Here is a 23133-nt window from a genome sequence, read left to right as displayed (position 1 = left end):
AAAAAAAAAAAAAAAAAGATTCGTTTCCATCGCAATACCAACGATGTGATACTTAACGATCGGCAGAAGAGGCTCGAATTTTAAACGAACAATCGGTTNCAATTTGGAGAAAAAAAAAAAAAAAAAAAAAGATTCGTTTCCATCGCAATACCAACGATGTGATGCGCAACGATCGGCAGAAGAGGCTCGAATTTTAAACGAACAATCGGTTAAATTGATGCGAATTAATTCGATTAGTGAATTCGTTAGAAATAGATTAGAAATAGATTAGAAATTCGAGCAATTATTGTATTATTTTTTAGGGGAGAAAGGAAAAAGGATTTCCATATAAACAAGCTTACAAAATAATACACGATTTTAAAGAAGAAATTTAAAAAAAAATGCCAAGGGTTTTAACGATGAGAAATTTTTTAAATGAATGGTGCTCGAGAAATGTCTTGTCCCGTTATTATTTAATTACTCGATCCTTCCATCCATCCAGAAAATTTCTCTCCGCCATTTTGTGATCATGAATACATAATTTTATTCGAACAAAGAGCATAATCGAAAATCTCGATTGGGTCGAGATTCCAGATTCCGCGTATTCCATCATCCGTGGCTCGATCGATTCCTCGAAACCCAGGTGTGCGATTGGACATCGATCGCATCGTTGCATTTCTACGAGCAGAGATTAACGCGGAGATACGCGGCAATTAAAAAAAGGAAACGTTGCGTTTGTCCGCAATTTCGAATTTTTGCACGCACAATTCTTGTGAAAAACCTGTTTGCGTTGCATCGAATATCTGATAATTAATTAAAAAAATTAATCAAACTAGAATTGGCCACCATTAACTCGATCTCTTCGAAGATAAATATTATTATTATTATTTCTTCGTTAAATCGTTATTTTTTCAATTCTTCGATATGAAATGAAAATTATGAAATACGAATCAAAATAGGATACGAACGTGTCCTAGCTTATATCAAATTTTATCAATTCCATCTTTTTCCTTTTCCTGCGAAACCGTTGATTTTCGAAACGAAAGGATTGTTATCGAAACAGATTTTTATTCAGATAATTTATCCTTTATATCTGATATTTCTTAATTCTTCTTTTCGTTTAACAGCTTTCAACAACTTTGGCAGAGTGAAAACTTTGAAAATGTCTGCTGCCGATGAATCAAGGAAACGTTCGTTCCTCGAAGAAAAATACGTGATTAATGACCGTTACAAATAGAAAACGTGTATATATATTACAAAATCAAAAGCCTTTCCTTACTTATAACATTGATTAGAAATCGCGAAATTTCGACGTGACGTGTACGATATATACGAGAGAAGGGTAGCAATGCGATTTAAAATTTATAGATTCCTTACCGACCGTTGTTACAAATGACCATTCTACATTCTATTGCCCGCGATATCCATATAAATCAACGGTGACGTAATTTTAATATCACCAACGCCACCATTATTAATAAATTACCCACGAATCTTTGTTTAAGAGTGAGAAATATCGGAGAAAAAAAGAGAAGTAAGAAATATAATGGTGCAATTTGTTAATCTTATACCGTTGATATTATAATTTATTAAAATTATTAAAAGATCGATTGACAAATATCCAAAGTGTTTGAATTTCTTTTCTTCCGGAAGGAACAAAAGTTAAAACTCGATTTAAAAAAAATTGTCCAATATCTTCTCTATCAGAATTAACCAATTGAAAATTTCGAATAGATTTAGATTTAATTTAAGTAAATTATTATTATTGAAATGCTTGAGTAATATTTATTGGTAGTTATAGTAATTGATCGGCCATTATAATTATTTCCGATTATTATTATGTTTCGAACGATAAATAATCGAAGTAACTTTATTCGTAAGTAACTTCGATTATTAATTATTTTCCCCATCACTGGTCTCGATAAATAACACTCGTGCATTATTCCATACATATTCTCGAGCGTTTAACTATTCTCCCCCAAAGAAACTTCTCTTTGAAAGAGACTTATCACGCCTTAATACGTAGACTAAGTAGTAAAATTTGAAATAGCGGGTCTCGAGTTTCAGAGTTGGAAGGCGGACACGAAGGGGAGGGCCGGCTAAATAGTTAAATTAGATGATGGTGGTTGGCCAGCAGGCAGGATCAACGCGTGGAATTGGGTCAATTGATTCCTCCTCTCCATCGTTATCGTCGCTCTCCTCCCGGCTAACTTGCCGAATCGATAATAATAATTTCTCGCTGCGCTATGGCATTTAAAGAAATTCGATCATAGGGCCGAAGGGAGGGAGAGGGGGAAGGGGCGGAGAGGCGCGAGAGGCAGCCTCGCTCAACGACTATTTGCTCTTCCCTCTGCTAAATGCAACCGTTTACCACGCGTATTTACATCGCCGGATGCATCGCTATATTTTGCCTCGAAACTCTTGCTAACGCACGTAAGAACCCCTGTTTTCCGCGTGCACGCGTTTAAGTACATCGTATGGATTGTTTACAAGCTGCTGGCTTTTATCCCAAATCTTTTCTTATCCGATAAAATACGGGAGCCAATCTTCCTCGGGAGACGCCAATTTTTGCAGCAGAAGGAAAGGAACGTGTTTCGTGCGTTTATTTAAACCGAAATCCGAACGAATAGTAGAAACGATCATTTGAGATCAGAGAGATTATGTTAAGTTCCAGGATACACATTGACGAGACTATATTAATTCTTGTATACTGTTCATTGGTGGAAAGAAGTCTCGTGAAAGACTCTGATTGATTAATTTGGAAGGAAACGTCTATTTTTTGTTTCTACCGTGATATTTGTCACGTATATTAATCCAAAACAACGATTTATATCTAAATTTTAATTAATGTAAGAGATAGAAGCAGAGAATTCTAACGTATCGATATATAAAAATTTGTTTATTTCTCATAATATGTTTAAGGCCAATTACGATTAATAATCATAGTTTAATTTATAATTGTAATTATAAAATCTATATAAAACTTAATATGATGAAAATAATTTTCACATGATTTTAAATATTCGAATTATAGCTTTTCTACTGTGTAGCGTGTGGTCAGGAGTGTCAATAAAGCGTCTGAAGTGGGGATAAATAGTCCTAACGAAGGATCCCTCTTGCCCCTGTGCCGTCCCGCAAGACTTCTTTCCAACAGTGAACAGTGGATATATACGTATTATGAAAGGAACGTGTTTTGTGTATTTATTTTTATCCGAAATCCGAATTTCTACGTAGGGTAATTATAATTCGTAACGATAATTTAATTTATAAATATAATTTCGAAATCGAATAGTTAAGATAATAATTGTACGAATAAGCTAGAGATATTATAGATATGTCTTCAAAATATTTCAGTTTCTCCAGTCTTGAATAATTATCCTAACGTAACGTTCACAAAGGAAAATAATTTTTACAATTTTAATTTATAGCTCTTTTATTACTCTGTAGCGTGTGGTATCAGGATTGTCAACAAAGCGTGTGAAGTGGGGATAGGCGATTCCTGTACTATATCCCGTCAGACTTCTTTCCAGACCAGTGAACAGTACTTCATACGGTATAAAAAATTTTAACTACCGTTAAATAAAACAGTAAAAGAAAAACAATGGATGCAAAATATTGCGAATGTGTTTTTCTATTACACGCTTGAGTAATAAGAAATCTTTTATCGATATTTTAAAAATTTTTTGAAAACCTTTTATTTAATGAGAAGAATGGAAGATCAGTCTGTTGAATTGTTATCGTACTAATTCATTTACTGAAAGTGAAAATAATATTATAGTGACAATGAAATTGATTTTTTTAACACGATATATTTATAAATTTTGCTTAGTACCTGTTCATCGGGGAAATTGTTTTCAAACATATCACGCTAAAAAATTACTAAAAGTATCCTCAAATATATATTTGTTAAATGCTATGCATCGAATCTTTTCGATCATTTATCGAATAATTCAAGATATATACGAATTTTCTATTTGCTTGTCAGAGCGTAACATCATCGATGTGTTAAAAAGAGGATGATGTAAAACTAAATCGAAAATATGGAATGAAAATTTTCGATATAGGAAATTTTGAGAAAGAAAATTGATTAGGAAATTGTGCGCGCATCCACTTGGAAGAAAAGAATCGATCGATCGTTTTGCTTGTCGATGTTCGAAAATTGTCGTATAAATTTATATAAAAATCTTCTCGTAAGTTTTATGTATCCAAGGATGCTCTTTTCAAAATGGCGCATTTTATATACTTTTCACTTACACCATCCTTTCTTGGCTATTATGTTCGTATTATGTATAATCGTGACGTAATGTTCGTGGTTCGTCTTTCATTACGAATAATTTCTTACTGTAAAGAAGCCGATTCTCCCTTTCAAGTGGACGCGCACAAAATTTCCAATTATCTCGAAAACGAAGCTTTGTGAATCAAAAATTGTCGCTCTACGTTTCCGTCTTATTTTTGCAAAATCCCCTTTCAACTCGTATTATAATTTACAATTACAGAAAAGGAAAAAGTGGAAGTAGAAGATTCTCTTCTCTCTCGGGAAGGATCGAACGTGTACAAGTCTATTTTCACCACCTCGAGTGGTAAATCCTTCTCGCTTCTCTCTTGGGCGAACTTCGGTAAACAACGACGTTAATTTCAAAGAAAGGGCTCGACTTGGGATGGTGTAAGTGAAAAGTATATAAAATGCGCCATCTTGAAAAGGTAGAGTATCCTTGGATACACAAAACTTACGAGAAGATTTTTATATAAATTTATATCGACAATTTTCGAACATCGACAAGCAAAAGCTTTCTTCGAATAGCAAAGTTTTTTACGTAACGTAAATAGAAGGTGTTAAACGCGTATTATTTTCGTTCCACTCACTCGGATATTTCTCGTAGATAATAAATACCGATAATTTGTCGAATCTGATCTCATCAAATTTCGAACATTTCGCCAAACTTTTACGTATTGTTGACACGATGCCATATCTGCATACAAAATTTATGCGCAAAGACGATGCAATTTGGTGGTGTTGTGAAAGTTGTTCTCCAAGTTTCTGTATACCCAAGTACATATAACGGAAAACATCTCGTTACATCTCGTATACGAAATTATCATTTTGGATTTTAAATATTCGTATAGAATAATAATTTCCCTGTTACCGTTCATTATACATTATTTTCCTCCCTCGAATCTTATCAACAGATATGATGATGAAAAACGTTATTTCAAATTATTCATCCTTATTTCATCCGTATTCCAAGCAGGATAATATAGAACGCGTTAACGTTTCCTCCATTATAAAATTGACACACACCGATGATTTATTCCCATTGTCCCCGATACAACTTTCCGCGCTTCGTTCCTTCCATAATCTCCCCTCCCCTTTCCCCTCTCCCCTCTTCATCTTTTTCCTCTCCTCTCCCACCATTTTCTCCTATTTTATCTTTATTTCTATAGATATAGAACGCGCATGCGCCCAGGTAAGATTGATCGCGAAACGCGGCATGTGTCCATCGTGTACGTGTTTCATAAAGCATAGAAACGGAGGAATCCATCGGCCCGTGACGAGTTGCGCCCGTACTCAACAATCGGCGATAGATTTCCTGCGGATAGAGAGACAGCTTAAACCGGAAACCGGTTCTTCACAGAAGGGGGGAGGGGGGCGTAAAGAGTCAATAGATCGATGCCAGACGCAATTTGACCGACTATCGTCCCAGGGGGAGGGGAGATAAAATTCGATGAATGCCCCTCCCCCTCCCCCTTCTTCTGGAGATTCGATAATGGAGAAGGAAGGAAGGAAGGAAGACGTGGATAATTCGCGCCACGCGCTTTGTCCTAGCCAAGAATTTCCTCGCGATTATTGCGAGCTTCGAGTTTCGAAGATGTTTTTCGTCGATCATATAGGTGTTTGCTCACCGGAAGTTTTATAATCCTCGATCGATTGCAAATTATCATTTCTCTAAATCGAAACGAAATTTTTCAGATTAAATATATTCTGTTAAACGGAGTTTCTATTTTCGAAAGCGGTCTGCATAATCATTCAAGCTTCTCTCGATGAATAAGAGTGATATAAGTAAGAGGCAAAGAATTTCGCGCGTTCGATCGAGGTATGAATAATTTCTCGGAGAAAAGATCGAAGGATATCCTTTTTCCAGAGATATCTCGCGATCGAGAAACACGATCCCCTTCCAGAGCTCACTTGCTGGATCGGTGGAGATGATTTAAACGGGGATGAAAATTTGACAGGGCGCGCGACCATGCGCCTGTCTTTGAATATCAGCATTCGTAACAGTACCGTATCAAGCGGGAAATTTACCCCGCTCTCGGGAATTGCACCCGATTCCTCTTTAATTTAAAATCGGCCCATTTCACACCATCCACACCCACGATTCGCAATGCTGACGCGTGACCCACTTGCCTCGATTCTTTCGCCCTATCCAGCGTCGATCCCATCTCTCCCCAAATCCAGCTATGATCGCGATTCGTCGAGATGAATGAAAGGAAATATGATTAAGTTATGAGGCGGGACTAATTTTTATTCCTAGCTCCATACATTGGCGACAAAGTGTATACGCGCGACGAGTAACGGATAAGAACGCAGAGGGTGGAAAAATGGCAGGAGAGCAATATGCTGAAAGCACGAGAGGAGGAGATGGGATTGAGGAACGTGAAATGGCCGTCGCGACTTTCAATTTTTTCCTCCCGTTCAATGTCAGAAAACTCGTCGATCGTTTCTATAAGAAAAAGAAAAAGGTGAATAAAAGTGAAATGTAAGATGAGGAGGGGAGTGCAAATACACTGACTTCTACGGATTTCGATATACCTATTCGATATATTCTTTGATATCGAAGAAGGATAAAGTTCGAGTATTAAATATTATATTATCGTGTATTAATTTAAATAGAATTATTATTATTATATTTCAAGGAAAACAATAATTTTCTTCGATTCATCTTTTTTCGAAATTTCTTTTATGTTAATGAATTATATACAAAGGGAAATAAAACGGGTATGCAAGAGAGAAGCAAAAAAAAAAAAAAAGTTTCGTGAAAAGAATTTTTATTTCAACGGTCAGGATCGTATACATCCGAATACAACGGAAACACGTGGAGATACGATAAAAATTCCTGCTCCATCGAATTTTTCTCTCCTCCTAGCTGCTGTATTTATTTTTAATTCAAACTATCGTTTTTTTCATTCTTTTTTTTTTTTTTTATTCTTTTTAAATTCTTCGTTTTCGTTTCTCGACGAATTTAAACGAAAGACGTGATAATTGACGAATTAATATTTACATCGTTACGCGCTCGCGCGCGTAGTAATTAGCGACGACCATTGACGTTGCGAGAGAAATGAAAATTTCGGTTGTGAAAAAAAAAAAAAGAAAAAAAATGTGACGCTTGAAACTCTGGCGAATTAAGATAGGAGCGAATTTTACGATATCGTTATAACGAATGTTCTCGTCGAAAAAACTGTGTTTGAACGAACTGCTGCGCATCATGCTACCCGCCGGAAAGATGGAATTGCGTGAACACGTTTGGAAAGGAGAGGAGCGAATTCAAGAGAGACTTGATATTTTTCGCTGAGTTATTGTTTAAATTATACATCTCGACAAGTCGTGCAACGAATACGTTTTGCTCTTGAGGGATGCTGACAGGTATACCTGTGTTTAATTTTTGGCGAAGTTCGAATTCATAATTCGAATAAGTTTCTTTACAAAGGTTTCTTTTTATACGCGCAATAAATACGGTCGTACGCCTTGAATAAGATAAAAAAAAATCGATATTTATCATCACTCGTCGTCGATTTACTTTTTTTCGAATTCCGAAATGAGTAATAATAATTTCAATTTTCGAAAATAACACACCACGTTTATCAACTTCTATTAATTTTTCCATTTATTATTATATATATATATATATATATATATATATATATCGCGCAATTTATGATATTACGACAGCTTAATTTAACGTTCGTACGTAAGTACATTTAGTTGAACTGTGTATTTTGCGTTGAATTATGAACTGTATAACGAGTGTTCCGCTTTCCCACCAGAGAATTAAAATGAAAACTTCATTCAATTTGTCCGTTTCAAAATTCAAAAAAGCTTTTCAAACGTTAATCATATAATATTTTTACTTTTTTACGTCGATTCGTTTAACAAAAAAAAAAAAAAAAAAAATTAATAAATAAAAATATTCATACGGTAAATAATATAAGTAATAAAAATTCGATAAAAAATGTTTTCGTAATCCATCAATTTTATATTTAAAAAAAATATTTCCTGCGATAATACAATATTTTTAATTCCTGTTTTTTTTTTTTTTTTTTTTATATATATAAAATTAAATTGACCGTATCCTTTAACGTACACTTATCATATCGATTTCATACTATTACGTGAAGATTTCGAAATCTTGATGATATTATTTGATATTGATTTATATCGCATTTATATATTCGTTCCTTATTTTGATGAGATAATATAAAACATAAGACTTTCCCGTGGATCTATTTTCCCTCCTCCACTTTCGCTCCCGTTTGCCTCCATATACATTGGATTAACAATCAGCTTTGCACTTGTTAAGCAACGAAGTGGAACAACAACTGACCGGGTTTTCAGGATTAGATCGAGTTCCTTCAAGTGCCAGAAACTATTTCACGCGTAAAATCTTTGTTGCGTTTTTTTTTTTTTTTTTAATTAAATTCCGAACGAGATTTACTTTCGATGAATCGAACGATTCTCGAATAGTATGTGAACATAAAACAAGCATAAAAGTTAGTTTATTTTCAGTGATGCAAGAAAATTTGTTTATTTGTGGGGAATAAACAACGCATAAATGGAAAATTTAACAAATAAATAAATAATGAAAAATATAATATCTACATTTGTACATTTAATTTTGTATATATACTTCAACAATTGCACGATATCAAATAATTTTATAATTTTCTCACCCCTTATTATTGAATTTATTTTGAACATGAAATCTTAATCGCCGTAATGTTAAATTCACGTCAAAATTAAATTCAATCTAAATTTAATTACGATCCATTCCGTTATTAGTCGTGTTTAATTGCTTGTTGAACGGCACACTTGTCATAAGTATGTATTTCCACGGGAATATTTTTATCCCCGCGATAAAAGACCTAAGCGCGATATAACGAGGAGGGTATCATCAGGGTCCCAGCGTCTAGGGATCACTGGAAACGCGCAAGTTATTTATACACTCTTCTTTTCACCTTATACAAGCCGCTAATTTTAAACGTTCATAAATTTCTTTCGTTTTTCATAAAGTTCTAGATACGCGAAATTACGTCCGAAATTACGGGAGGAAAGGGGAATTTTCGAACGAAGAACAAAATTCCTCGATTTATAACGCGACCTAGATACATCGAGCATTTGATATCGCTCTGTAATGTCTTGCATACATCGACCTTCTATATATTCGTATGTAACACCTAGAATATCTCACCTGTCTACATGTTACATTACGAAAATAGATCCCACTGTAATTTTCTATTACAAATCGATCCAGAGTCCAAAATTTATTCGTACATTATTAAATTAGCGTATGCGATCGTCACGCGTTTCGTAACGTTCGAATTTAAACGAATAAATAATCGAATTAATTTTTCATGGAACGATAACATTATCGCAATAACGTATAGCAATGTCAAAATAATCGTTCAAAATTTTCATAGACATAGCGCCTGATAAGTACACGACAAGTTCCCATAGGTGCATAAATCGAAAGAACGATGTGTATAGATAGGATCTACACGAGGTAAAGACGCTTCCTTTCGTCGTGCGCAGGCGGCGCTGCGATCGCAAGGAAAAGCCACTAACTAATGTAAATTCATGTTACGTTCTCGAAAATTACGAACGATATCAAGTGAGACCACACCACTGTTAGATCAACCATTGTGGGACACTTTGTCTCGTTACAACGTGGCCGTGTATCCATCAACAAATAATTTTTAACAAAAATTCCCAGCACGGTTTAACTTCCTATTTTTTTATTGGCAAACGAATTTATCCGTTTTTTTATCTCTTTTCCCAAACGCGTACGAGCGTATTTTTTTTTTGTCCTCATTTACATGCTGGATTTTCTTTATTTTTCGCGAGAATAGAAAAGAATTTTTGTCCAATTGTACTTTTATATCTACGAGAAATTAGCGCGAATACCAAAATTGCATAGTTGCTCGAGTATGTCTAGTAACCGTATTTATTCCTATATAGGATGAAACAAAAATCCCTAGAACCGCGAGTAAATAACTTTTAGAAATACGTTAAAAGAAAGTACGAACTAATTTGAGAGGGGTAGAAAAAAAAAAAAAAAATTAGGAGAACTTGAAAGCTACGATAAAAACAAGGATTTACATAACGAGGAAAGTTTCGAATGCAAAGAAATAAAATCCACTGAGTCGCGTAATTCTACCCAGTTACTTACAACGAACACGTTAAAAACTATCGTTTAAGAATGATCAAAGACCACTTTGAACCTTTGTCTGTTCATTTTTATGTTACAGCTCGCCGTTTGAACGAATATATCCGCCACTACGAACCACTCTCTTATCCCACCGAAGAGGTCCACCGAGGTCACTTGAGGGCCAAGAGGTCGGTTACCCGCGACAATTCCGTGACTCTGAAGTTTCGCTCGCACGGAAGGGACTTCCACATTCGGTTGAAGCGAGATCTGGCCACCTTTAGCAATAATTTAATTATCGAAGGGCCGTCCGGTCAAACGGAAGACCTCGATACGTCCCATATTTACCAGGGCCACTTAGTCGGTAAGTTTGATCATCATTTTCTATCCGTTCATTCTGCGATCTGAATTATACGTTACATTATACGTGAAATCACATTTTGACAGGAAAGTTTTCACATTTTTTTCCATTTTTGTCTAGAAACTGTTGTTCCACACCATGATACACTCTCGTACGCGTTTTTATTCGTAAAATTTAATAAAAATAACACGCGTAATAGTAATAATGTAACGTAGACTCGATCGAAAGGATCGTTGAACCTTCCACGAAAATTATAAAGACCCCCTTCGTGTCTAAGGTCAAGGTGTCGTAACGTTGTTATAAAGACGCCTGCGCGTAAAGGTGAAAATGTGGTAATGGGTTGAGTGACTTCGCTTACACAATACATCGTGCACGGTGTTGAGCTTTCTATAGCGTATGTAAATCACAACCACTTTGCCGTTCAAGCGTTACACTCGAAAACTTTATCCACAAGCAGAGTACCGTTTTACCGGTATAGTCACCGCGTTATATCTCTTCTCTTTAAGCCGTCTCGCGATACCCACAGGTGTGGCACGCAAAAGTGCGTGTAGATACCGGGTGAGACTTTTATTTCCACTCTAATAATTCACGATAGTTCGTGCACGAGGGGACATTTTAAATTATGGATTGGCTCGAGCCGGCTGTTGGGAACTGTTTATCTTTCACTTTTGTGCTCGCGCCCTCCCCCTCCCGCGACCTGGTTACGTCTACGTGTTTACTGGAAGGAAAAAAAAAAAAGCTCGATCTCTTATTTCGATTCTCGAAGTACAAGGGAGAAAGAAAGAAAAAAAGCATTTTAAAATATTCGTGACATTGAAGGATACTTGGCCCCGATTTTTCCCTTCCATTTTATGAATAATAAGAGAGAGAAAAATCTTGGAAAGGATTATTATTATATATTTTCGTGCAACTATAAAAATTCGATCATTTATAGATCATTTCAATAGTTATTTATTTTTTTAAAGACTAATTTTTTTATAATTGCATTATAAAAGAATGGATAAAGAAGAATTTTTATTTTAAATAAATAGAAATATAAATAGATTTTTATATTATATTACTGACCAATTTTTGTTCCTTCGTGTTTTGTGATTTATCATCGATAATACGTTATAATTAATAATATTCTCTTCTTTCAGATGTGATATTATATTTTTAAACAATTTTAATTCTACGCTACGCTATTTGAATACGTAGATATCATTTTAAAATTCAATATTTCTTGCATTTTCTCCTTTCTCTTCGCGCAAATAATATATATCGACTAAGTTTAACGCACAAAAATGTCGCAGTTAATTTAGTTCTTCGTTCCAAGAAAGGAATGAAATATCGATATTATACTATCCTTGCATGTAAGTACCGTATCATATCTAACCTGTTCAAACCTGTCATCCGAGATTTATAATCATGGAATACAATTCTCAAAGAAACTCGAAATAACATACTGTCGAGAATCGTGTGAACTATGTGCAACAACTCCCTCACGATTTATTTCCTCGCTTCCTACCACTGTAATATAAACACGCTACAATAAAATGAATATTTTAATTCCTTTCTTTAATATCATTTAAACACGAATTATCGAAATATATTTATTAATTAATTCATTAATCGATTCTTTCTAAATATCCCCCTTATTTGTTATCACTTTTCAGGTGAGCCCGGTAGTCACGTGTTCGGAAGTATCAGCGACGGTGTTTTCCACGGGAAAATCATATCGCCCCGTGGTGGCTCGTGGTACGTGGAAAAGGCGTACTATTATTTTCCCCCACACGAGATAAATGACACGTTGCATTCCGTCATCTATCATGAAAATAACGTGGACGATCCGTACGCCCATCTTCGAAAAGGTAAATCGAATCGTCTCGTTCTCCTTTCTTTTCTTTTTCTTTTTCCTCTTCGTCCAATTTCATTGTAAATAATACAGATAGTGTTACGAAAATCGGTGCGGAAGAGAGAAAAAAAATAGTCTTGGAAACTCGTCGATGTTATTAAGAAGAAAACGTGAAAGTTTGAAAACAAAAAGTGAGCAAAATATAAAATATTATCAGGAGTTTTTTTTTTTATTATTGAAAGATTCTTCGTAATGGTAATGAATTTTTTTAAAGCAATTTTTTTTTCTAAGCATTAATTAAGTTGGAAAAGTAATTAGTTAAAAAGTTACGTTTAAGCAATTACTTATTAAAACAGAATTGAATAACATTTATTCTTAGCTGTATAATCGATCCGCTTGGCCGTTTGGCATTACGATTATTTCCAATTATTCTTAACTTTTTTTTTCGTAACTTCAACCCATTAAATTTTGCCCATCATCATCCGATATATCAAGATAATTTTTCGAACGAAGCTTGGCTAGTTGCCAAGTTAGTTAAGTGGCTAAAAAAAAAAAAAAAAGAAAGTAAAACGTATGCTGTGATGTAATCGTAGAAGCACGACAAACTATAGAATTTTCCAACGGAATTAACCGTTACATCACACAGCATATAACTATAAGACTGGACGTTGTGTTATTACGATTAATGCGCTTGGAATCGCGCATTGTACTATCGCTCGTGTTAATGAAACGCTATAATTAATTTTAATTACGCGGCTGCGCGCGTTTTCACGATAGGAGGTCGAAGCAGCAGTTTTCGCGTATTAAATGCGATATAAAATGTAAATCCGTTTTAATCGTCATTGAAAACTTTTACGTACAATTTTGCGTGTTTATATAGCGCGTTTTTTGTTTACAAAATTGGTGAAGGGAAAAATTTCGTTTGTTCGAAACGAGGAAACGAGGTTTTCGAAAAAAAAAGGAAAAATCGACAATCGGGATGGCCATCGATAAAATGTTTTCCGAAAGAATCAATTTGTAATCTTATCTTATTGTACGCGACACATTCCGTAATGTTTCATCAAATACCATTCCATTCCGCAATGATAAATGACAATTCCAACAATGGAATATCGATTATTAATATTATTCCATCCATAAATAACTTTTTCGATAGATTCATAAATAACAAGAAATAAGAAGAGACGCGTGTTAAACGGCAAGTGACATTAACGACGACCTTACAAAGCCTTTAACAACATTTTAATATCCATCCACTCAACATTCTTCTCGCACTTATCACATGGTGCAAATAGACACGAGCAAATCCTACGAGACGTTCGATAACTTTTAAAAACTTCGTTTCAGAAAGATCGCAGTTCCGATCGTGAAATGATAAACGGGGGCTCGGCCCACTACGATACGGCCCTGCATACAGTTTCGCATCTACGTTACTTACCTACAAGCGTTTCGAGCGCAAAATTAAATTGCTCGTAACTCGATAAACTCGAGCCTCGGCCGAAATTTTTGCACACTAACATTTTCACGCCTGTTTCGGTGAAGTCTAGAAAGATCCAAAGATCGACACAACAACGTATATAGATATATCTCGTAACGGACAATTCGTAATATTCGTGATGGCTGCGTTGCACACTTGGAAGGACACCACCCCTTTACCGCGCGATGGTACGCGGCCTCTATCCCTTCCACCGGAGTCTAGTCAACACCACAGTTTAGTTGACTCGTTATGAGGCATCCTTAAAGGAGCATCCAACCGTGTAGCGGTTTTTAAGCGAACCGCCTTAACTATACACCGCGTAAACCGCTGCAGTATATTGAATAGAGTACAAGTGTGTTTTGTACACACGCATGCACGCATACACATACACGGTTGAAGAGTGAAATTCAAACAAATAGCGTGGCTAGAGAAGGCCGAGGTTCGAGGACTTACGGAGTTAGAGTGGCTAACGAGGGTACCGGTTGATTCAGACTGGAGGGCATTGCAGTTTCCGTTCCATTTGCTCCACGTTCCTCCATTCCATTGTGTTTTCACCTTAGTGTATATAATTTTATGTATACTTTCCTCTTTCTGGAGTTCTCAAATTCTCCATGATTTTTCTTCACTTTGAATAACAAAATACTGAAAATTATTTTCAGAATTCTAACGCTTTAGGCTCGAGAGGTGAATCTTAATTGAGTAACGAATGATTTATGCTAGATTTCATTGAGATCTTATTAATAAGATCCCGATATTAATTTGTAATAGATCTCTTAAATCTTTGTTTCTTTATTAAGAAGTGTATAAAATTATTTTTGTGTTATCTATGTTACACTTGTCACGTGTGCGCAGAATCATCTCGAGCTTTTACTTTGCCCTTCGACTGAAAAAGTCGTCTAGCGCATAGGAAAGAAGAAAGAACAGAGAATCGTAAGGAACGAAAATAAAAGAAAATAATCATACCCGAATATTTCCTACATTCGTGTAGTCGTTGTAACCGTTCATTCCAATTCATTCCAACGAAAAGATTACACGTTTCGGGAAAAGGTGTAGACGTGGGTCGATAGGGTCGATTCCATGCTCCATTCGCGATATCATTCGCGAAACGAGGAAGGTGAAACAGTTCTATTCTCTCACGGGTTTATATTTGTATTTGTACCGAGGAATAACAAGGTGGAAGATATTCGCCTGGTCGCCGAATTAGACATAGCCACACGGAGCACACACACATCGGTTCTGTATAGATGGGAACGTGTGGATTTCAACCAGCGCAACCTCCGCCATGTTTATAGCATTTGCGCAAATAACCGACGCTTAAATAAACAGTTGCCGGTATCGCGTATAATATTTATCGTGCCCTTCTCTCCTCCTCGTCCATATTGCACTCCTCGCGGACAAACTCACGTCATCTTTGCCTGTTTACGCGTTGGATATATGGGTATATGTGTATATATTATGAATTCGGAAAATTAATTTTCCATTCTGAATTTTCTACCATTCACATTTATGCGATTTTTCTATTTCTTTTTTTTTTTTTTTTGGATATTTAATTACACGTTTAAATGCCTATTCAATTAATATTACGTGGTTGTACCACGTGAAATTGCCAATTTTAGAATAAATGATCGATTAACCGTGTCTCGTTAAATTCTACTTAACTTATATTTTGTTTTAACGTATCCTCTTATATTTTCTTTGCGTAAAATAAATTCTTTTTTTGTATTGGTTTGACTGTTTTTAGAAATAAACGACTGTTTGAGAAATAAATGAATTTAAAAATATTATTCCTGTTTAAGCTGGACCATGAGCGCAGCTGAAGCATATTAAAATATTAAGTTAGATTTCGGTGAGAAGATTCGGTGGTAGTTTAAAAAATTCAGATGTGGAAATGAGAATCTTGAAAATGAGCTCCAAGCTAGATCGAAATCCATATTAAACAAAAATAAATTGGAAGCCGAAATAGAAACTAATCCAACGAACAACATTCACTTCAATGACATTTGGATGCAATGGGCTTCGCTGTTTTTAAAAAAAATGAAATATTCGACACTCGATGAGAAGTTGTAATCGCAGCATTCGAAGAATTTATTCGCGCTAAAATCATGAAGTTTTGTAAAAATGGAATACGTCAATTGGAAATCTCGTTGAGAAAACGCCATTAAAACTAATGGCTCATATTTTGATCGAATAAAGATTATAGTTTCGAAAATATATTGTTTTTAATTTCAAAAACGGCAATTTCACGTGGTACGAGCTAATATTTCATACCACACGCAATTCCATTGTATCGAGCTATTATTATGGAATAGTATCCAGTTGGATAATGAATATTGCGCGAATCACCTTCGTCATAAAACAGTATATACTAACATTACACATCAGGTATTGTAACCTCATATTTAGAGATACAGTATTCTGAAACCTGCGATTCAATTCAATCCAATATCGATACAATTACAATCGAAGAACAAAGAGATCGTTCTTATTTAAAATCTTCAATTCCATCGATCGATAACCGCGACCTTTTCTCCACTTATTCTCTCCTATTAACACCGTCGGTAATTGTTTTTACCATGCACCACAATCGTATTATTCTTATTATTTTCCATCGATCGCTCAAAGATTATTCTTCACAAGCTCAATCCTTAGCCAAGAATTTTCACCAATGTTAGTGAAACGTTCCCATTTTTACCACCTACCTCGTGTAACGGTAATCCGTATTAAATTTGTAGGTAGTATCAATAAAGTTTAGCCAATATCGTCACATCGAGACGCCAAGTCATTAAACCTCGTGGCTCACGGTTAACCCGCCGATAAAACCAGCATCGACCGCTGCAATTATCCCTGGTCTGACAATATCGGTTTGTTCTTAAACTGTTGTGCAGTAAGCGCGATACAAGAGAATTTTGGAATTATCGATCGTCGTACGAAGAGCTATTAATCCATATAGTTGTAATTATTCGAAATCGCTATTCTACGTTCCCTTATCTCTTTCTCTCTCTCGTTGAAATTAATGCAAGGTTATTTGGACACTTTAATTTCATTACACGGATTGCTATAATCTATAACTTGGATTATGGAACACTGTGGGACGGTGTTCGATCTTGCGCAGTTTGTAAAGGGGAGATTACGAATGGAAGTTTTTTGGGAGATAGAATTATGGATATTATGATTCTTCGTTGAGTCGCTCGAACATTTTATAGATATTTCCGTGTAATCGTGATCCGATTATAAATCATTCGTTCGTTTCTAAACGTTTAAATATTGGTTTTAAAATTTTTATGCACAGAGATCCAATTTACATCGCTCGGAGATATCAAAGTTTATTAATAAAATTTAAAAAATATATATGTATATATATATACATGTATATGTATATAAGTATACATGGTTTCGCATGGAATTGGATAGTTTCAGAAAGAACATATTCCGATTCTTGAAAATTTTGAAGTTTTCTTTTTTGTAAAACATAACATTCGTATATTTGTTCTACTGAAAATCGATACAAAAAAAAAAAAAATTTAAAATAATCCACTCACGTCCTAAAACTCATTAGTTTTAACTAAGAAGTTTAAATTTATCGTCGAGAAAGATAAAACGCGAATAACAATTATTCTTCGAATAACAATTCGTTCTTTACTCTACAAATTTCAATTTCCTACCATCTTGTCCCCTATTTAAATATAATAAATAAATATCCCCAATTTTTCTGAAAAATTCTGAAAAATTGTTCGTCATCGACGATAATAATAAACGATATAAAGCAGCAGTTTTCGTTCTATCGTGGGACGACATCAAAGGACGAGCCTATTATTCGAGAACGCACGATCGTTTCCAGCCGGGCAAGTTTATAACGCGTCGCAGCGGAAGTGGCGATGCGCAGTTTAATTATTCGCGTAATTTCGAAATGCGGGGAGAGAGAGAGGGAGGGAGAGGAAGAGAGAGAGAGAGAGAGAGAGAGAGAGAGAACTGTGTCTGCAAAAGCGGATGCGCCGGCATAATGCGCCTCGTAATGACAAACTTAACCGCTTCCCCTTGGGTGTCGTATCGTCCGTAACGACGATCCCATTATTTTGAGGACGTGGTCACCCGCCTACGTACGAGTGTGAAATCATACTTCCTCTTTCAGCGAAGAGCCAAGCAGAGCGAGCCTAGTGTAAACGTATGCTTGATGTTTCGTTATTTTTTTTTTTTTTTTCTCTTTCATATTCAAACTCGGATTATTTACTTACCATGAAAAAATTCATACTTCAAAAAGAGTGATTCTCAATTTTTTTTTTTTTTTTGAGTCAATTCGCTATTCGAATTTGAAATGGATTTAGATGGGGAAAATTTAAGTTACTTTCGTAAAGTTACTTCACGAAAAAGTTACTTTCGAAACTCTCTGAATAATGATAATTGGAAATAATTACGTAATATGAAACCGCCGAGATTATACGGATCGTATAGTCCTATAAATGTAATCCTCGAGCATTTTAGTAACCCGATCACTCGAAGTAACTTTATTCGAGATTTTTAACTAGTTACTTTTTCCAACCGCTCAATCGGGGTCCAACTCTGGATCGATGATAGGTCGAAGAAAATTTCATTATCATTTCTTCTTTCACGCGCGATATTATTATTATTTTAATTATTATTTTTTTTCTTTTTCTTTTTTTTTTAAAGATGAAACGCGAGATTATGGTATCGGAAAGGAAATTTGACTAGTTTCTTCTTCCACGAACGATATAACGTAGTGATATTGGTTAATTATTATTTTTTTTCTTTTTCTTTTTTTTTTAAAGTTGAAACGGGAGATTGCAGTATCAGGAAAGAAATTTAATTAGTTTCTTCTTCCACGCGCGATATGACGTAGCGATATAATTGGTTAATTATTGTTTTTTTCTTTTTTTTTTTTTTTTTAAAGGTGAAACGGGAGGTTGCGGTATCACCGATGACGTGGTGGAGTGGATGGACAGGATACAAAATTCCGCGGAACCGGACGAGGAACGTCCGGTGACCGAGAAGAAATCCGATCCGCCGCCGATGGTGAAACCGTGGAACGGTGATCAGGAGTCGCCTGGTCACAAGTATTCGAGAGAAGCTAACGAGCCTAGCCACAGGAGGACGCGGAGGGCGACCAGGCCGAAGGAGGATAAGAAGAATAACACTTGTTCCCTTTTCATTCAAACCGATCCCCTAATATGGAGACACATATCGGAACAGGTAGATATCAAAATTTTATTAGTTATTTCATCAGATAGCTCGAGTTTCGTTTCGTTTCATAATCAATTTTCATAAGAAAAAAAAAAATTGGACTAATCCAGGATGCATCGAGGATGGATCTTGATGATTTATAAAATGTAATATAAAAATGACATATTTTCTTTCTTTGTTTGCACTCGAATGATCTACTCTCAGAGCCATCACTTTGGATTCGAACAATATTTATTTACGATTATCGATTTTTTTAGAATATTACGCTTTATAAACGAAGCGTAGAATGATATTAATATCAAATAGGTAGATTTTCTTATCTCGAATTAGATCGTGGTTAAATAGCAATAAGAATATTACTTTCAAAGTTTTTGAATTTTCGTAAGCATAGAATTCGATGTGAATATGAATTTGATTTCTCGTTATTGAATTTGACGAAATTACTTCTATTCGTGAAGAAATTGAAGAATAGAGAAAAGCGATGAAGATAGAGAATGAAGCAAGAGGTATAGAAAAGGCGAAGAATAAGAATAATGAATGGTGAATGTGAGAGCGCGTTGCGTTAATAGGACTCAAGAAGGATTATAAAGTTTGCTCTCAATGAAATAAGAAGTAAAGATGAAAGATATTTTATTTACGATACTTATCCTGACAAATCGAGCATACATCAACAAATCAACGATATAGAGTTTAATATTCAACAAATTTTCTTTCTTTATACGTAAAGAATATATACGTTAATTTTCGTGTGAAATCATTTTAAGTTAACTGCGTAAAAAATTCACCAAGAACATACCGAAAATCGTATCTCGAGTTGTTGATTCGTCCGAGCGAAAAAAGGCTACCAGAACATTTACTACTACTTCTTTTCTTTAACGCGAAATTCCCTAGTAACTCGTTGCACGGTCGCCGAATGATTCTCTCGCCGTGCTCACGTTCAAACGGTTATATTCGTTGGTAATAGGAGATAGCGTAATTTCATTTCATTTTCTTTTTAGAGGTTAGACTCCCTTCACATTCCTTTCCCCGTTTGAGGAATTTATCTCCATCTTTGAATTCTTTTTTTCAATCGAAGGCTCGTTCTTTCCTTTAAAAATTTTTCCTTTAAGGAAGATCGATGTCTTATTTCATTGATTTTTTCACTTTCAGTTACATCACGACGCGGAGAAGACCAGGGAGGAGATACTGTCTCTGATCGCGCATCACGTCACCGCGGTGAATTACATTTACAGAGACACCAGATTCGACGGGAGGATCAAGCATAGAAACATTAAGTTCGAAGTGCAACGGATAAAGGTGATTTAAAAAAATTACTCGTCCTCGATTCTGATTCGCGAATTCCCGAAAAAGGAAGGAACTTTTTCTTTGGAAAAAGTTTCGAAAAAGTTTTTTGAAAAAGTTATTGGTTGATTCGACTCGACGACGTTGCGAAGAAAAAGATAAAAGTTTTAATTTCTTTTCTTTTTTTTTTTTTTTTTTTCTCTCTCCCTTTGCAAAGGACGATCATCATCGCACGAGTTAAAAGATTAGATTTTGCAAACTTTGAATCGGCGGCTGTTGACTCGTTTCGACGAATTTTACATCGTAAAGCAAAAGTTTAATTTTTTTATGCCAAGGATGATTGCATTGCACAACTTTAAAATTAGATTTCGAACTTTCGTTCAACCTCGCATTCACAAGGTAGAAGATAAAAGTTTAATTTTTTTTGTCTTTTTCTTTTCTTTTCTTTCTTTTTTTTTTTTTTTTTTTAAGAAGACTGTGTAACTCGAAAAATTAGGTCTCGCCTCTAATTAGAACACTTTGACCACCGCAGATCGACGACGACACGGCGTGCACGCCCCAACAAACGTACGGCGAGCCAAATCCTTTCTGCATGGAGAACATCGACGTCAGTAACTTTTTAAATTTGCATTCGCTCGGCAACCACGAGGATTTCTGCCTGGCGTACGTGTTCACCTACAGGTACGAAAAAAGAATGGCGTCTTTGAAATATACATACGATACTCAACATACTCGGAATACGGATTCACCACAGCTATATTATTAACAGAGATTTTACTGGCGGTACTCTTGGTCTTGCCTGGGTAGCATCCGCATCTGGCGCATCCGGTGGCATTTGCGAGAGATACAAAACGTATACGGAAACGGTTGGGGGGATGTACCAGTCTACCAAGAGATCTTTGAACACTGGGATCATCACTTTCGTCAATTACAACAGCAGAGTGCCTCCGAAAGTGTCGCAGCTGACGTTGGCTCACGAGATAGGGCACAATTTTGGATCGCCTGTAAGAATTTATTAAATAAAAACTAACTTTTCCATGGTCATTTTTTCTTATTTCTTGTCACTATCGCTTCGTTTTCGTTGCAGCACGATTTCCCACCCGAGTGTAGACCAGGTGGTCTCCACGGAAATTACATCATGTTTGCGTCGGCGACGAGCGGGGACCGGCCGAACAACAGCAAATTTTCGAAATGCAGTATTGGGAATATCAGTAACGTGCTGGACGCCATAGAAGATAAGAAGAAGAAAAATTGTTTCACTGGTGTGTTGCACGCGGTTAATATTTTTTGAAACACGTCATTGCCGGATTTTATTGTCCCATTTATTTTTGTAACAGCCTCTGCCGGAGCTTTCTGCGGTAACAAGATAGTGGAAGCTGGGGAAGAGTGCGATTGCGGGTACGACGATAATGAATGCGTGGATAAGTGTTGTTATCCGAGGCAGATATCAGATTTGGATAAAATGAAGAACGACACGGCGAAGGGTTGTACCAGAAAATCCGGAACACAATGCAGGTATGGATCAAGTTCGTGGAAATGTATACGTGTAAAATCGACTATGATGAATCTGACGTGTGTCATTTCTATTCTACAGTCCCAGCCAAGGGCCTTGTTGTTCGAGCGAGTCGTGCCAGTTCGTTCCCCTCTCCAAAAACGTTCAATGCAAGGCTGAATCGGATTGCAGTTACAATTCGACTTGTAACGGGCGATCCTCCGAGTGTCCTCCGCCGTTGCCAAGAGCCAATAAGACTAGATGTAACGAGGGAACTCAGGTAAAAAGGGAGTACTACTTTCTTTTGTACTATCATTCCATGGATCGTCTTTTATTTTTCTTTTTTCTGCTCTCTCTTTCTTGTTTCATATAATGATAATTTTGTTTCGCTTGCAGTTGTGCATCAACGGCGAGTGTACGGGATCGATTTGCCTCGAATGGAACTTGACCGAGTGCTTTTTAACCAGTAACGTAATTCCAAACATCGATAAACGTAAATTGTGCGAATTAGCCTGCCAAAATGGAACCGATCCATCGACCTGCCGTAGCACCAGCGAATTTGCGCATGTAGTCGGTCTACCCGAAGGTGGAATTAGCCTCAGACCTGGATCACCCTGCGATAATTTTCAAGTAAAGAAGCTCTAATTTAATACGTATAACGTATCATAAAAATGTATCGTTTATTTGTAACCGATTAATAATTTGATACTTTCATTTTCTTTATTTTTTTTTTTTCTTTTCGTTTAGGGGTATTGTGATGTATTTTTGAAGTGTAGAGCCGTTGACGCAGAAGGACCATTAGCCAGATTGAAAAATCTTTTATTCAATAAGGATACATTGCGTACGGTAGCACAATGGATAACCGTAAGTATTAATTTGAATGTAGAATAATAATATCGATATAATAGTAAGATCGTTTATTTTTTTTTTCAGGAATTCTGGTGGGCGGCAGTGTTAATGGGAATAGCTTTCATTATTTTCATGGGTTTGTTCATCAAGTGTTGCGCTGTTCACACTCCATCGAGTAATCCTAAGAAACCACCGGCCAGACGTATTAGCGATACTCTAAGAAGACCGATGAATACATTGAGAAGAATG

The 23133-nt window shown here is 35.8% G+C and overlaps 1 protein-coding gene across 6 annotated transcripts in view; it reads left to right on the top strand.

Annotated features, from left to right (window-relative positions):
- The window catches only part of LOC122712908 (disintegrin and metalloproteinase domain-containing protein 10), a 131176-nt gene that overhangs the window by 105725 nt on the left and 2318 nt on the right, over positions 1 to 23133 (top strand). For 5 of the 6 annotated variants that reach the window (XM_043932925.1, XM_043932921.1, XM_043932920.1 and 2 more), the window contains 12 exons: positions 10498 to 10758; positions 12411 to 12605; positions 18973 to 19271; positions 20412 to 20558; positions 21076 to 21224; positions 21313 to 21547; positions 21631 to 21805; positions 21881 to 22058; positions 22138 to 22315; positions 22432 to 22665; positions 22783 to 22899; positions 22969 to 23133. In XM_043932925.1, coding sequence (XP_043788860.1) covers positions 10498 to 10758; positions 12411 to 12605; positions 18973 to 19271; positions 20412 to 20558; positions 21076 to 21224; positions 21313 to 21547; positions 21631 to 21805; positions 21881 to 22058; positions 22138 to 22315; positions 22432 to 22665; positions 22783 to 22899; positions 22969 to 23133 — 2333 coding nt within the window. The remainder of the gene's footprint in view (positions 1 to 10497; positions 10759 to 12410; positions 12606 to 18972; positions 19272 to 20411; positions 20559 to 21075; positions 21225 to 21312; positions 21548 to 21630; positions 21806 to 21880; positions 22059 to 22137; positions 22316 to 22431; positions 22666 to 22782; positions 22900 to 22968) is intronic. The other variant, XM_043932924.1, reaches the window with a different exon arrangement.

This window comes from Apis laboriosa, unplaced genomic scaffold (genome assembly GCF_014066325.1).
Source record: "Apis laboriosa isolate Shangri-la unplaced genomic scaffold, ASM1406632v1 scaffold21_cov150, whole genome shotgun sequence".
NCBI classification, from domain to species: domain Eukaryota; kingdom Metazoa; phylum Arthropoda; class Insecta; order Hymenoptera; family Apidae; genus Apis; species Apis laboriosa.
The sequence above is the reverse complement of the archived record's forward strand: the minus strand, read 5'-3'. Positions and strand labels throughout refer to the sequence as shown.